Source organism: Epinephelus fuscoguttatus, linkage group LG21 (assembly GCF_011397635.1).
Source record: "Epinephelus fuscoguttatus linkage group LG21, E.fuscoguttatus.final_Chr_v1".
Taxonomy (NCBI): Eukaryota; Metazoa; Chordata; class Actinopteri; order Perciformes; family Serranidae; genus Epinephelus; species Epinephelus fuscoguttatus.
In genome coordinates, this window is record NC_064772.1 from 4965755 (window position 1) to 4981623 (window position 15869).

At 38.5% G+C, this 15869-nt stretch overlaps 1 protein-coding gene across 2 annotated transcripts in view; it reads left to right on the forward strand.

Annotated features, from left to right (window-relative positions):
- The first annotated feature begins 7484 nt into the window (after nt 1-7484).
- The window catches only part of tubb6 (tubulin, beta 6 class V), a 35734-nt gene continuing 27349 nt past the window's right edge, over nt 7485-15869 (forward strand). The window contains exons 1-3 of one of the 2 annotated variants that reach the window (XM_049565813.1): nt 7485-7611; nt 13783-13891; nt 15208-15318. In XM_049565813.1, coding sequence (XP_049421770.1) covers nt 7555-7611; nt 13783-13891; nt 15208-15318 — 277 coding nt within the window. In that variant the 5' untranslated portion in view covers nt 7485-7554. The remainder of the gene's footprint in view (nt 7612-13782; nt 13892-15207; nt 15319-15869) is intronic. The other variant, XM_049565814.1, reaches the window with a different exon arrangement.

Here is a 15869-nt window from a genome sequence, read left to right on the forward strand (position 1 = left end):
ACTTAGTGCCCTCTTCAGTGGCGAGAACGCGCTGTATGTGCCCTTTTTTTTCTTTTCGCCCCTGCCCTTCAAAAAGTCTGTGCACGCCACTGGGTTTTGTGATGACTGGTCCAAGTGTGGAGAGTTAGGTCTATTTATATAGTGAATATCAAAGGAGGCCAGCACTCACAAATGTCCTTTTAATAGAAAAAGATTAAAAAATGTTAACATCCACAAGAAATATACACAATATACAAAAGAATGGGTCCTATCGATTATATATATCTACCCATCTTAGAGCTAAAACAGCCACAAAAAGCAGCTGAAAAGAAAACAATTACTTGCAGATCATAAAAAACATCCCCAAAGTAGCTCTTCATTAAGACCCTTAGGGTGTTCCGACTGCAGAGTATGGAGCCAGAAGGCCTCTCTCTGAAAAAGAAACGTATCTTTTTCTATTACATGTATTTTCTTCTAATTTACTGTTGACTGAATTGGCCGATGTTTGAGTGTGATATGTTTCTCTGTATTGTTGATGTACCTGGATGTTTGGCTTTGATGTTGAAACTGAGCAGGAGACTATTTATGTGACTAGTAATCTCAGCTGATTATTTGTCACACCTGATACATGTACAGTATTTATGTGTTATTTCCTGTTGTTTGGTACATACATTCTAATATTGATATGTTTAGAGGTCTTTTCATGATATTATTTATTTACCTGGGACTCTGACATTGAGACTGAACATTTAGCTGTTTCTACAACTTGTAACCTCAGCTGCTTTTGATACATTTTGATAAGCTTGGTCAAATGACAATCCACTGAAAATTTGGTAGAAATCAGACTTCCCGTTTAGGAGAAGTTGTTAAAAATGTTATTTTCAAAAACTCAAAAATACCTCAGACAATCTTCCCTGGTGGACCTTAATGGTTCTTATGTGTTTTTCGTAGAGCACACTGAGCTGCACTAGTGTGTCAAAATTCAGGTTCGACTCATGGTGTGAGGGGTGTGGCCTTTCCAAAACAGAATTTTTTTGGGCTTGATTATAGTGCCCCCATGTGGCTGATTGGGGTCATATTTCTTACTGCAGCATTTACACGCAACTTTCAATCATTTATAGAAATGAATTTCATTGGCCACAATGTATCACCTCACAGGAATTTGTGAAAACATTTCTAAAAAAGATCTGGTCAGCCCTTCCGGCATGAAGTAAAACCACCACATAGTCTCTGTGTCTTTCTACCATTTAGAAGAGGTAGTGGTGGGGCCTCGAGCATGTCTTTGCCCAGAGGCCCATTGTCTCATGATCCACCCATACTAACAGACCAGTTTTTTGTCGTGTTTAAACTAATGTCTAGGTCAGGATTAAACCTACAGTGTCCCACAGCCTGTTGTCTGCAGAATCAGAATCAGACTCAGAATCAGCTTTATTTGCCAAGTACGTGTGTACATACAAAAAATCTGACTCCGGTAGATTAGCTTTCAAAGTACCAGAAATGACAAGAAGTGGAATATACAGAATATACAATATACAAAAAATATACAACTATATATCAAATATTAAAAATGATGGAGGCAAACTCATTCCCAATAATCCTCTCTGCACACCTGATTGTCCTTTTCAGTCTGTTCCTGTCCAGTTTGGTGGCAGATCCAAACCAGATGGTGATGGATGTGCAGAGAACAGACTGGATTATGGCTGTGTAGAACATGATCAGCAGGATGAATTGTCATCAGTGTCATGCACACAGAGAAAGTAGCAGGCGTACAGTATCAGGGATGAATTCCTGTTTTATAGCTCTGGGTGCTGTGTAAACTGACACTGCTGCTGGCCCCAGCAGGCAGCAGCTGACCCATGCTTCATCATCTCTCTGTGGGAATGTTCCCTGACAGAGCAGAAAAAAATCCCCATCGTGTGTCCTTCCTCATTTCCCTGTGCACACTGCAGTGCAGAGTCATGCTGTAGAGTCACTCATTCTATTTGGTGTGTTTGCATATACAACCCACCAGTGGTGGAAGAAGCATTCACATAAATAAAAGTAGCAATACCACAATTTAAAAATACTTACATGTAAAAGTACTTCAGTGTATATGTACTTCAGTGTATATGTACTTAAATATGAAAGTACTCACTATGCACATTTACATTATTACATATTACATTATCATACATTACATTATTACATATTACACTACATTACATTGTTATATATTACACTATCATTAAGATGCATTTTAATGTCACAGTGGGCTGCAGTATTTTGATCAAATTTTTATATTGTTCCGTAGTTTCATCTACTGCGTAACAGTGTGTTGGATTTTTTTATGCCCATTGTTTTTTTAAATCTTCATCTGCAAAGTAACTGCAGGTGATAAATGTAGTACTAAAAAACTACATTTTCCTCTGAGATGTAGTTGAGTACAGACTCACAGGAGTACCATTAAAAGAATACATAAGAATAATAAAATAAATGTTAAAAAAATATAAAGAAGAATAAATAAAATGATAAGTAAATAGAAAAAATGAGAAAACATACAGAGAAATGAATAAAATAATAATTAAATGTTGAAATAAAAGGAGATTAAAAACAAGTAAATAAAAATATGGAATTATACACAGAAATATAAGGATAAATAAAATTTAAAAATAAGTAAATAAAAAATTAAATAAATTAATAAAATGTGGAATTATACAGAGGAATAAAAGCAAAAAAAATACATAAATAAAATGTGGAAATGTAAAGACATAAAGTAATAATTATTAGCATGTTAATTCATTTTTGTTTATACTTATGTATTTTTTTAATATGTTTATTTTGTTGCATATTAATTACTCCTATTTTCTGTCTATTTTTGTTTTGTAGATATATTTTTCTTTATATTTCCACATTTTATTTTCTTATTCTTTTACAGATTTATTCTTTTATGGCAACTCCTGTGACTCTGTGGTGGAGGGGAAGTATAAAGTAGCAAGAAATTTAAACACCCGGGAAAAGTACAGGTACCTCGGTACTGGACTTGAATACAGTAAATGTTTTATTTCACCACTGCAGATCAGATTTTTTCCCCACACAGGACAAATACCTGAAGCAGAGAGCGTCATTAGCCCACAGATATTTGAGTCTTAGTAAGATGAAGCATACTCATAGTGAAACATTAAAACTCAATTCATCTGAGATTTTGACACTGCTATTATTAATATTTATATCTTTGTCTTATTTTTGTATGTGGGAAAATCATGCTCTAAGTTTTAGAACAGTTTATGTACATTTAGTTAAATTAGCATTCACAGTGTTCTGAATGGCCTGTCAGCAGCTCATGTTTGCATTGTACATGTGGATGTACAGACAACTATCACTGGATTACTGTGAGACTGAAGAAAAGTTAAAAACGTAATGATTCTCAGACAGGTTCTGCAGCTAGAACGAGGCAAAGAGCATTCATTCATCATTAAAACCATAACGGAAAACTATGGAAATGTTGTAAATACTTCATCTTTACTTCAGTGGTTCTGTTGGATGGACTGCAGGGATGAACTGATGAATCTGTAAGGGGGCTGAAGGACAGTTACATACAACTCCTTTTAGGAAGAGTACTTCACACAACATAGTCCTCTTCACAGACTCTTTTCACCCCCACTACCTTTAAAGAATACATATCATATGGCCAGTTCCAATGCCTGCAACATATTTGTGACGAAGACATGGATTTCGTTGAGGCTGCCTGAGGCTATGTCAAACAAAGCTGTCAAACCCAGGGTGTAAAAGCAGGCTTTTCACTGAGCGTGATACACTTCTTTTTTTAGATATTTTTGGGGCATTTTAGCCTTTAATTGATAGGACAGAGAAGTGTGAAAGGGGGAGAGCGAGAGGGAGTGACATGCAGCAAAGGGCCACAAGCTGGAGTTGAACCCGGGCCGCTGCAGCAGCAGCCATGTACATAGGGCGCCTGCTCTATCCACGAAGCCACCGACGCCCCAAGTGTGACACACTTCTTCAAAAAAAACATGCACAACAGGCAGAAGCCTGCATATCAGTCTCATCCATTTTTTGTCGTAGACATGCTGAACAAATCAAACATACCGTTAAGGGCCATTATTGAGAGTGATACTTTGTTGAGTTAAGTCTTTCCTGAAACCCCTATTTTATTTAATTTTAATATTTTTTAGATGTCTCCCAATGTGTAGGGACAGACTTGTGCATTAAAGGGAAATTTCGGTTTATTTCAACCCGTCTCCTATCGTCCTAAATTTGTTTAAAGTGACAAGTGACATAAAAATAATTTGATGAATTTGATTTTGCAGAGTTTGATGGCCGCCCTTATTTATTTGAGCCAGAATACACTGACGAAGAGCTCCGTGAAATTGAAGAACGGAGGAGGAGAGAGAGAGGCGCAACAGGTAGAGGACGAGAGAGGAGGAATGGCTGCTGCAAGGCTGCGTAGCTCTGGAGATTAGTGGTGTACCTGTGAATGCTGTGCCCCAGTGCCCACAGAAGAGGAATGCCTCTGTTGCAAGGAATGGGACCGGTTTCAGCCTTATTTTCAAGGTCTGGATGTGACCGAGGACGAGACAGCAGTATCCAGCTGGGCTTTATCTAGAGCCAGCGAGATTTCAGGCACTGTATGAGATTGCTGCTTGTTCTCGCGATATTTCGACTGCGCTTTGGAAAGCAGAGCTAGATGATAAACAAACATGGCACCACACCAGTAAGGTAAGACAACACGTTTACATGTCGTTTTCTATATGTTCTCTGACATTTATCCTAACGATAAGAGGCGGTCTTTGTGGGAAAAAAAGCTTGTTTAGTGGACTAACTTTGCACTTGAAGGTTGCCCGTTCACTTACGTTTTAACAGGTCTGATGCTACTATGCACCCCGGCTGTATCTAGGCTAACGGCTAACATGCTAACTATTATTTCCATGTCACTAGTGACTTGAAACAAATTTAGGACGATAGGAGACGGGTTGAAATAAACCGAAATTTCCCTTTAACATCTTCCAGCAGACAAAAAGGCACTTGGTTATCCAAATCACCTCGCACTTTTAAATGTATGCATTGTCCTCACTGTGACAATGTTTTGGAATCTAAACATTTTGTTGATGTTTACACAAACAGAACCGTTAAACTAAATTATTTTATTAATTGCAACATTACTTTTGTTATACTGTGTGGAAAGCTTTTTATAGATATACAGATGAAATCCTGCTTAATCGTCACCTATGGGCTTCTACTCATGTGTGGTAGTGACTCTGTTTGCAGAGCTCCTGCCCTTTAACTGTATTTTGATGTTTTTGTGAGCTCGGACCGCTTCTGGACGGAGATTTCCCCAGCCAGTGAGAGAGCGCAGGTGCCGTGCCCGAGCGTGTCCGAGCGTGCACCAGCGCGAGCCTTGCCTGAACCTCTTCTGTGAAGCCTTCTTCCGTACCTCTGGGCTCCGTACACCCGGGAGAGTTGAGCCTGATAGGAGGGGCCAAATTTGAATGTGTGTTTACAAACAGCAGCTGGAAAATCCTCCAGACCCTACCTTTAACTTGTTGCCAAGTGATTAGTCAGTGATGGAGTGGGCAAATTTTATACACTACAACTTCATTATTTTCTGTTTGTTCCACCTGTCATGTGATTACCTGGGCCATATGATGGCTTCCTATTGGTCCCTGCAACTATATAGGTGGGACCATACATTTGTTGTATGTTTTTAAAGCCCTGACTGGCTTCCTCACTTGTTTTCTATATGTTTTTCTAGTGCTTGGATTGCCTTTCTGTGTATCTTGAATTTGTTCATTTACCTGTTGTATTGTGCCAGTGCCAGAAGAAAATGTTTGTATTGTGCATTTCTGCAAACCCAGAATATGTGACATTTGTATGTTTCATATGTTTCCAGGGACATTTTTGGCACAAAGCGTGGGTATTGTTTTTTTTATGGAGACATTGTTGCGTTTCCAGCTGGGATAGTGCTACAAAAAATAAATACCTAAATACTTTAAAAAGGTTTTTTTTTGTTTGTCTCTATGAATTTTACTCTGTGGAATTTTTTGAATGTTTATACAGTGGTAAATGGTGGTAAATATGTTGAACAATTCTTAATTTTGTATGTTTTGTTTTTTTTTTTTTTTGCCTGCCAAGAACTGGGCGGGAAACTCCTGCATACATACAGGAATAAATAAAGTTGTATTGCAGTGAATTGGGTTTAAAGATAATTCTTTAGTCCCAGAGAAGCTCTTGTTAGCATCCATCAAAAATCATCAAAATAATTATCAAAGGAGCATACACAAAAAGCTGAACTTCAAAAAAGGAAACAACTGCATTTTAGCTAAATTAACAAACATAAAGTAAAAGTATTGTTATGGTCCCTTGCTAGCAGCAGCCAGCCTACTCTCACTCCCAACTTGTCAAATATCGTCGCTTTGTCTGTGATTTCAGCATCTCACACAGACAGGCAGAGGCAACTTTCGCAGTGGTATGATATGCACTAGGTGTGTCAGTTTTAGAGGCAGCGGGCAATAATCCAAATCATCGAATACCACCACTTTGTCAGTGGAGTGGGCGCTAACAGACACGCAGAGAGGCACGATTCGTACCACCGGTCACCAGCAGTTTGTAATGCAGCTGGCAACTACCATGATATAAATAGCGAGAAAGTCCTTATAGGGTGGGTGGGTCAAACAAACTCCAGACTTTCACACAGGAGCCTGCTGCTCAGTTCCCATGTGGCTTGTAAGTCAAATCAAGGTGTTTTTTTCCCCCTAAACCTAACCATATGCATTTGTTGCTTAAACTCTTGGAAGTTAACCCAAAAACAAAGTGTTTTACTGAAGTTGTAAGTTTATTTTGGCAAAGACTGTGTGCATGGAAGGAGCATAAATTGCCATGCCATCTCTAAACATCGAAAACAGACGCTGGAGGGTAATGTAATGTAATGTAGTGTTTTTAATTTTCATTTGTCTAGTATATGCTTGTATATTGATATAGTTTGTTTTTGAAACTCTAATAAAGAAAGGTTAACAAAAAAGTATTGTTACCACAATGAAAATGAGCTTTATTTGTTGGACAGTTTTAATGAGCCAGGTGACCAGTTGACTTTCTGCCTCCGGAATAAGATAAGATAAGATATACTTTACTGATCCCCCAGAGGGGAAATTCAAATATCACAGCAGCACAAGACAAAACAAAACAAATTAAATAGAATAAGATTAAAGAGAAAAATAAAATAAAATGAGATAATAGTAAATAAATAAAAAGATAAAATAAAGTTGCTACATCACAAAATTGCTACATCAGATACTGTACACACTTTATTAAATAGTATCAGCATGAGAATGAAGTACTAAACGTAGCAACAATGATAGTAGCAGTAGTGGTATTTCTGTGGGACAAATAAAACAAAGAAAGGTTTTATGCTGACTGGAACAAACTGAGCCCACGGGTGGCCCCTGTAGGCGTGGTCTTGTGAACGCGCGTGAGAGGAGGAGGAGGCCGGCCGCGCGCTCCGTTAAACAGACGCACATCAGCCCGTAGCAGCAGACAGACAGCAGAACAGCAGCGGAGAGAGACACACCAACAAAAGGAGGAAAGATGAGAGAAATCGTTCACATCCAGGCCGGACAGTGCGGGAACCAGATCGGGACCAAGGTAGAGTCTGAAGCTTTTCTGTAGTGGTTCTCTGCAGTGAGTTTACATACTGAAGCATTCTTATTAGGCTATTCATTATTCCAAATTATAATACTCTAAAAAATAGTTTCTTGTACTGTAACATTCTCATAGCACGTGTTCAGCTGTACCTAATAAACAGAACAACAAGCAAAACATTTCCCGAACCAACCAAACTTTATTTTATGATCACAAAGTTTCCAGATATTTCAGGCTGAATTTTGAGGAACTGTAGAATATAATGTTTAACGTGTACCCTGTTGGAATGTTTCACTCAGTGTAACACTGAAAAGATTGCAAAAATATCCATCCTGTTTCATTAAAGTAACAATCGAAGATTTTTCATTTAAATTAATATATGTTAAAGGTTAACTCCGGTATTTTTCAAGATGGATTTTTCATGTTTTTGTGTCAAAGTGACTAATGGGCTCAACAGCACTCTGAGCATGTTTAGTCCATGTTTGTGTTTATGTCCAGTAAGAGTGTTTGTTTTTGTTGCTGACAGTCTCGGATTGTAATTTTAAGCGTCTGACAACATGATGGAAACGATCCTTACTCCATTTAAATAAACTGTCATTTTAGTGTGTATAGAGCCAGCATATTTTCACATCTAACTGGGTAAATTAAGGGTTTATTTTAACCAAACAAGTGTTCGTCTTTCCACTGTTCCAGCAATCACCAACATGGCTTTTGTTTTATTCTCTTTCTGTCAATTTTCAATAAAGTCTAATTTTCAATGATAAAATTACTGTTTATTTAAATGGAGTCTGGTAGGTTTGACAATGGTGATGTTGGGGCTGTTTCTGTTAAACAAAAAGGATTTTTTTCTCTAACAGAAGGTATATCTCTGTAGAGATCCTTTCCATAATGTTGACACTTAGAATAACAACCTGAGCCTGTCAGTGACAAAAACAAACTTTTAGTACATTGATGTACATTAATGTACATTGACGGTGCTCAGTTGCCTGCGATGATTACACTGCAGCTTTTTCTTTCTTGCTCAGTACTGGACCAGCTTCAAAAATGGTTGTTAAGAATTGATGAAAATAGAGTCCAGATTATAAAATACAGAAGCTATCCATCAAGTCACTGTCTGTCGTTCAGTGAGGTAACATAATGGTAACTGAGTCTGTGGCCCACTGATGAAAGCACATTTGCAGTATTAATAACTGTGTGTTTGTGGCGGCAATCCAAAAAAATCACAAGTGGTGCACAGTTAGTCCGTCACCCAGCAGTGATTGGTCCACGGGAAAAGGTCGGCGGCGCTAACACAGCAGACTCACTCTTCAACTCACTTGTGTGTGAAGCAGCATACTGTGTTTTTTCTGGTCTTTGCTAGCCTTGCAAGTAAATGGATACTATGGCCAAACAAGAAAAAGGAAGAGAAGAGCAATGACTACAGATGATGAAAATTAAAAAACAAGTGCATAATAAAAAACTGAAGTGCTGCTTATCACCAAAGAGACCGAAACAGAGATTTTCAAGATTCTAACTTTAAGGCCAGTGCAGCCAGCACTCCCATTATGGTATAATACTTAATTAGTGTAACTGTGCAGCAACAGGATAAAACACAACAGGTATGTGCATCATATGAGTATAATATAATCTATAAGAAAGTTGTTAAAAGTAGATATTGACACAGGGCCACAAAATTAACTAATAATTTTTAACTGTCATTTTATAAACAACTTTGTGTAAGAGTTAAAAGTGCGCTTCATTATTATTGTTGCTAAGCTCTATTTGTTTTTTTTATTCACCATTTTAAATTTCTGATGAATATTTATCAATTTTATCTTTATGAGTTATTTTTATCAACTGTTACTTTTAATGTTTCCTTTGGAAAGCTGCACATCGTCTCTTCTGTACCTCCTGGGTTTCTGTAACACATACCATCTGCCCCTCACAGTGTCATTTGCATTGCTGCGGGAACAGAGGTGCAGAAATAGGAGATCAGAAGGCAATTAATATTCCACATAGTCTTCTGCAGGAGAAAATAGATGCCAGAAAATCAATCAATCAATCAATCAATCAATCAATCAATTTTCTTTATAAAGCCCAATATCACAAATCACAATTTGCCTCACAGGGCTTTACAACATACAACATCCCTCTGTCCTTATGACCCTCACAGCGGATAAGGAAAAACTCCCCAAAAAACCCTTTAACGGGGAAAAAACCGGTAGAAACCTCAGGAAGAGCAACTGAGGAGGGATCCCTCTTCCAGGACGGACAGACGTGCAGTAGATGTCGTACAGAACAGATCAACATAATAAATTAACAGTAATCCGTATGACACAATGAGACAGAAAGAGAGACAGTCTGCCTCCCGGACCGTAACAGGAAGATGATTCCACAGGCGAGGAGCCTGATAGCTGAAGGCTCTGGCTCCTGATCTACTTTTGGAGACTTTAGGGACCACGAGTAACCCTGCGTTCTCAGAGCGCAGAGTTCTAGTGGGATAATATGGCACTATGAGCTCTCTAAGATATGACGGAGCTTGACCATTTAAAGTTTGTGAATTAGGAGTAGGATTTTAAATTAATTTCTGGATTTTACAAGGAGCCAGTGCAGCGAAGCTAAAACAGGAGAAATATGATCTCGTTTCTTAGTTCCTGTTAGTACACGTGCTGCTGCATTCTGAATTAGCTGGAGAGTTTTTAAGGACTTACTAGAGCTACCTGATAATAGGGAATTGCAGCAATCCAGCCTTGAGGTAACAAAAGCGTGGACCAATTTTTCTGCATCTTTTCGGGTCAGGATAGGCCTAATTTTCACAATATTACGCAGATGAAAAAACACAGTCCGTGCGGTCTGTTTTAAATGGGAATTAAAAGACAAATGCCATTTCTCTGGATGGCATTGCTCTGGCAATGCCATCGGGAGAAACTATGTCATCAGATAAGGAGTCTCTGAGTTGTTTGGGGCCAAGAACAATAACTTCAGTTTTGTCTGAATTTAACATCAGGAAATTGGTGCTCATCCAGGTTTTTATGTCTTTAAGGCAATTATGGAGTTTAGTTAATTGATTACTTTCTTCTGGCTTCATAGATAAATACAACTGTGTATCATCCGCATAACAATGGAAATTTACAGAGTGATTTCTAATGATGTTACCTAAGGGAAGCATAAATAAAGTGAATAGAATTGGTCCGAGTACAGAACCTTGTGGAGCTCCAAAACAAACTTTAGTACGTAAAGATGATTCATCATGAACATTAACAAACTGAAAACGATCAGAAGATTTAAACCAGCTTAGTGCAGAACCTTTTAGGCCAATTAAATGTTCCAGTCTCTCTTGCAGAATTTGATGGTCATTTGTGTCAAATGCCGCACTAAGATCTAATAAAACAAGTACAGAGACGAGTCCTTTGTCTGAAGCAATCAGAAGATCATTTGTAATTTTAACTAGTGCTGTCTCAGTGCTATGATGCACTCTAAATCCTGACTGAAATTCCTCAGATAAATTATGATCATGGAGAAAATCACGCAGCTGGTCTGCGAATACTTTCTCAAGGATCTTTGACAGAAAGGGAAGATTAGATATTGGATTTCTTTGAGGCGTCATCTGCCCATGCCCCGTCCATACCCTTATATTCGTTGTAAATTAAATTACCAGAACATGTTGACATTTGAGATCTGGTTCTAGTTTACAGCACGTTTGAATGAATAAGTGAATGAATGAATGCAGTGAGCACTGACTGCTCTCTGTCCTGTAAGAAACTCATCTCAGTGGAGAGGGGGAGTGAAGTGAACTCAGAGCCACTGAGAAACTATTCAAGGAGTCTGAGTGCAACTACTAAACTATGTACAAGCATGCAGCTGTAGAAGAAGAAAGTGAAACATGAGAAAGAACCAGAGCTAAGTGAGCAGTTAGCAGGTCAACTACTACAAAGGTTTCTGGGTAATGAACCAGCTGTGCTTGTGAGGAAAGTGTGAAATACAAGGCTTGGTGAGTAACAGAATACATGGTGTTACATTATAAGTAGAGCTGCCCCTTGAGAGTCAGAAATTCAAATCATCAGTCAGAGACCCCTCAGGTTTTTGTGGGAGTTTTTTTGCTTGTCAGTGTGTTGTGCAGTGTACTTCTAGGAGTGATTTGGTCCCCAAATTTTTCTGCAGAGTGACCACTCTTGACTTTCACGCTACTCTTTGGTATCAACAGCCGTGAACATGGCGCCAACATAACTTTATCTTCTCTCTTCTGCTTAGAAGTGGTGAATTTACAGCTCACAGATACTTAATATGCCACGGTCTCTGGCTTTTGTTTGATATTTAATGTTGGAAAAAAATGTTGCACATTTCTGATCCATTGTTAGTGTGTTTTCTATATTACATGAATGCCGAATGTCCCATTGAGCCCCATTCAATCTTTGAAACTTTATGTGGAAAAACACAATCATCAATATTTGTATTTGAATTTCTGATTTGACTGACTTCAGTCTGAGTCAGGTGCAGCCCAAGTAATTAGGATACTACACTAGAATTACCTCAACACGGTTGTATGCCTCTGCAAATCAGTGAAATTGCAGCCCCAGTACACATCCATGTCTGTCCAGATTCATATGTTGCCATCACAGTTGACAATACCTCAAATATGGCATTAAATTATGGCCAGAAATCATCCTGATGTCAGTGAGGTTGACCTTTGACTTTTTGGATATAAATTGCTTCATCATTTTATCCTGTTAGACATTCGTGTGAAGTTTTGTCATAATTAGTGTATGAATTCTTGAGTCACACACTGACCTTTGACCACCAAATCAGTTGACTCTAGGTGGATGTATGCCAAATTTGAAGAAATGCTGTCAAGGCCTTTTTTTTTTTTTTTAATATCCCGTTCAACGAGAATGAGATGCACAGATGGCCAAACAAAAAACATGCCTTAGGCCACAGCTAATGCTTTCACAGAGGCAGAAGAAGGCAGCCTTAATGTTCTCAGCTACAGAAAAACAAGATTTTAGATTTTAGTAAAAATGGGGATTATAAGCAGGATTTTTAAAAGAACAATATACTAACGTGCTTAATTATATTCCTGCCAGAGACACAAGTGGACGCTGGGATGTAGTTTCACTTGTTGGAAGTTTATTTCTTTACTTATGAAAACAAACCAGCATATTTATTTCGACTTTGAAGTCTTCACATCTACGCATTTTCTCTGCTGCCATTAAAACTTTATCTTTTTGTTACAAAGTGAGAGGAAGTATAGCTCTTGTTGTCCAACCTCATCCTGCTACCTGGTAGTGAAACTCATGCAGCACATTCCCAAACATCAATACTGCTTAAGATAATAGAGCAGCCTAAGAAACATATGAAGGAGAAGTCTATTAGATTTAGGTAAATTCATCGGTGTCTAGAGGTGAGAATTGCATGCAACAAGCTGAAACTCTCCTTTTTTCAGTATTCAGTTGGTTTTTACCAGGAGCTGAATTATCCACAGAGGTCTCTTCCTCTCCAAAGCAAACAGACCAGCTGATTTAAACCAATAAGAACACTGAATAAAGTTTTTTCACATTAAAAATCCGTGTTTCTCTGATGCTGTTTGGCATGTCAGGGATGGGCTGCTGGCCCAGCACCTGCTAATGTGCTCACCTTCTTTCTCTGATAACTTAAAATCCAGATGTTTAGGAGGTTTTTTACCAGGAGCTGAATTATCTAACGGGAGCTCTTCATCTCTGAAACAAACAGACCAGCTGATTTAAACAGTTAAAAATACTGAATAAAACAGTTTCATGTTTTAAAAAATCAGTGTTTTTCCAACTCTCTCATCATGGAGGGGCTGCTAACTACGGTGGTCAATGCGAAAATGTGAATGTCCCTATTTAGAGCCAGCATTTGGTTTGTCTGTTTTGGGCCACTGTAAAAACGTGGCAGTGCAACATGGTGATCTTTGTAGACAAGGAAACTCTCCCCATCTAGATATAAACAGCTCATTCTAAAGGTAACGAAAACACAACAATTCTTATTTTCAGGTGATTATACATGAAAGAAAACATTATATTTTATTTTATTCCATTTCTGCCCCCTAAATTCACACTAGAACTTTAAACCAGTCAGAGAAGCTGAGCAGTGTCAATAAATGTACTGTACAGACAGGAGGTCACCAGGTCTGAGCTCTTTTCTTCTTCTCTTTTTCTGCTGTTGTGACTCGGTCAGTTCTGGGAAGTGATCAGTGACGAGCATGGCATTGACCCAGCGGGGAGCTATGTGGGTGACTCATCTCTTCAGCTGGACAGGGTCAACGTCTACTACAATGAGGCATCCTGTAAGTACAAAATAACAGTAGAGAGGTGTGTGTGTCTGTGTGTGTGTGTGTGTGTGTGTGTGTGTGTGAGTGTGAGAGTCACTGTGAGTCACATGTCCTCTGGATGACTGGAGATGGTCTGAGTTCAGCTTCTACTGGAAAATTAATCACATTTCACCTCCTAAACCAACTCAAGCTTGGTTTTTGGATTTTTGTGGCCTTTTTTTCTTAGTGTCAAAGGGTCAAGGATGATAAACACAACCTTATTTATTAATTTGATAAGTGAACTTTGTTGTGCTCTTATCTTGACCTTAAATTTTTTTAAACATTCATCTCATCATATTTTACAGCTTATTAGCTCTCATAATAGACATTTTATATATTTTAAAGTAATATTTTAATTGTCACCCTACCCTCCTCTCTAAGACATAGAGAAGCCACCTAACCTATTCATCACTAATTCACATTACTAAATAAGGCAGACTGACTCAAACAAAAATTGTTTAGGGTGGTCATGGATGGATTACTGAACGGGCCCACGGGGAACAGGCCCAGGGGCCCCAGTTGTCAGCTGCCCCACTGACCTTCACCTGCAAAGTGTCCACCAAATTAACATGTATCAACTAGGTAGAGACTCAAAATGACCACAAAGAGATGTAAAGGAACTGTAAAGAAACACAAAATAACTATAAGAAGACACAGAATGATGATGAAGCGACACAAAACCCCCACAAAATTTCTTCAATAAGACACAAATTTACTTACAAGAGAGTCAAATGACTACAAAAAGACTCAAAACAGACACAGCACAACCTGAAAGAGACCCAAACTGACCTCTAGATGACACAAAATGACCACAAGGAGACAAAACAACTACAGGGAGATGTAAAATGACCACAAGGAGACAAACAATAAACACAAGGACACACAAAACGGCCTAAAAGATCCAAGATTACCACAGAGAGACAACAAAATTCCACAAAGAGACAAAACAACCATAAAGAGACACAAGATGACCACAAGGAGACACAAATCAACTACAAATACACACAAAAACCACAAGAAGACACAAAAAGACCACAAAGGGTCATAAAACAACCACAAAACAAAAGAGGCAAAATCACCTCCTCCTGTGTAGGAAGGGTGGTGGGTTCTTTTGCATATCTGTGCCCAAGGGAATACTGTCTCATAATGTGCCCATGAGTGTGGTCACGAAGAGACGTGCACCATCTGAAAGCATTTGAACAGATGACTGATGGTGGTGAGGACATGTATCGGTTATAAAACACAACATTTTGGTGCCAGAACATGACAACTCTTCTTCTCTGTTTGTGCAGCACATAAATACGTCCCCCGGGCTGTGCTGGTGGACCTGGAACCAGGAACCATGGACAGCGTACGCTCAGGAGCCTTCGGACAACTCTTCAGACCAGACAACTTTATTTTTGGTAACAATCACATTTTTTTACTCAATGAATTCGGTTTTTTAGGCCTTTTGTGCAAGTTTACAGGGTTGTTAATGTGAAAAAAAAATTCATTCATTTATATATTTAGACAGTTGGTAAGCTACAAGTTTTTTGCAGTTTGAAAAAAATCCTAAAACATAACTGTAATTAAACACCAGGAAACACCAGCGAGGCTGAATGAGATTGGTGAGTGTAATTTAGCAGGTAAAATTCCTTAAAGATGATTTAACAGTTTTTTTTGTTGCAGAGGAAGAAGCCTAAAATGCAAAAATTGACACATTATCAGATTATAAAGATGTTGTGGCTAACATTTTAACAAACAGCCAACTGCTTCCTCCTCCAGCAGTTACAGAGCAAAACGGTGATTCATCGTTGTGTTTCACCTGATGAATGTCAGTCCAATATTCTCTCTCTTGTAGCTCTGGTTTTGGTCTTCACCAGCTCCCGAGGGAAATATCTGTCTCTGTAGCTGCTAAAGCTACTATGTTCAACAGCTAATCTCTGTCTGCTGTTTGCTGCTGAGCCAAACAGGA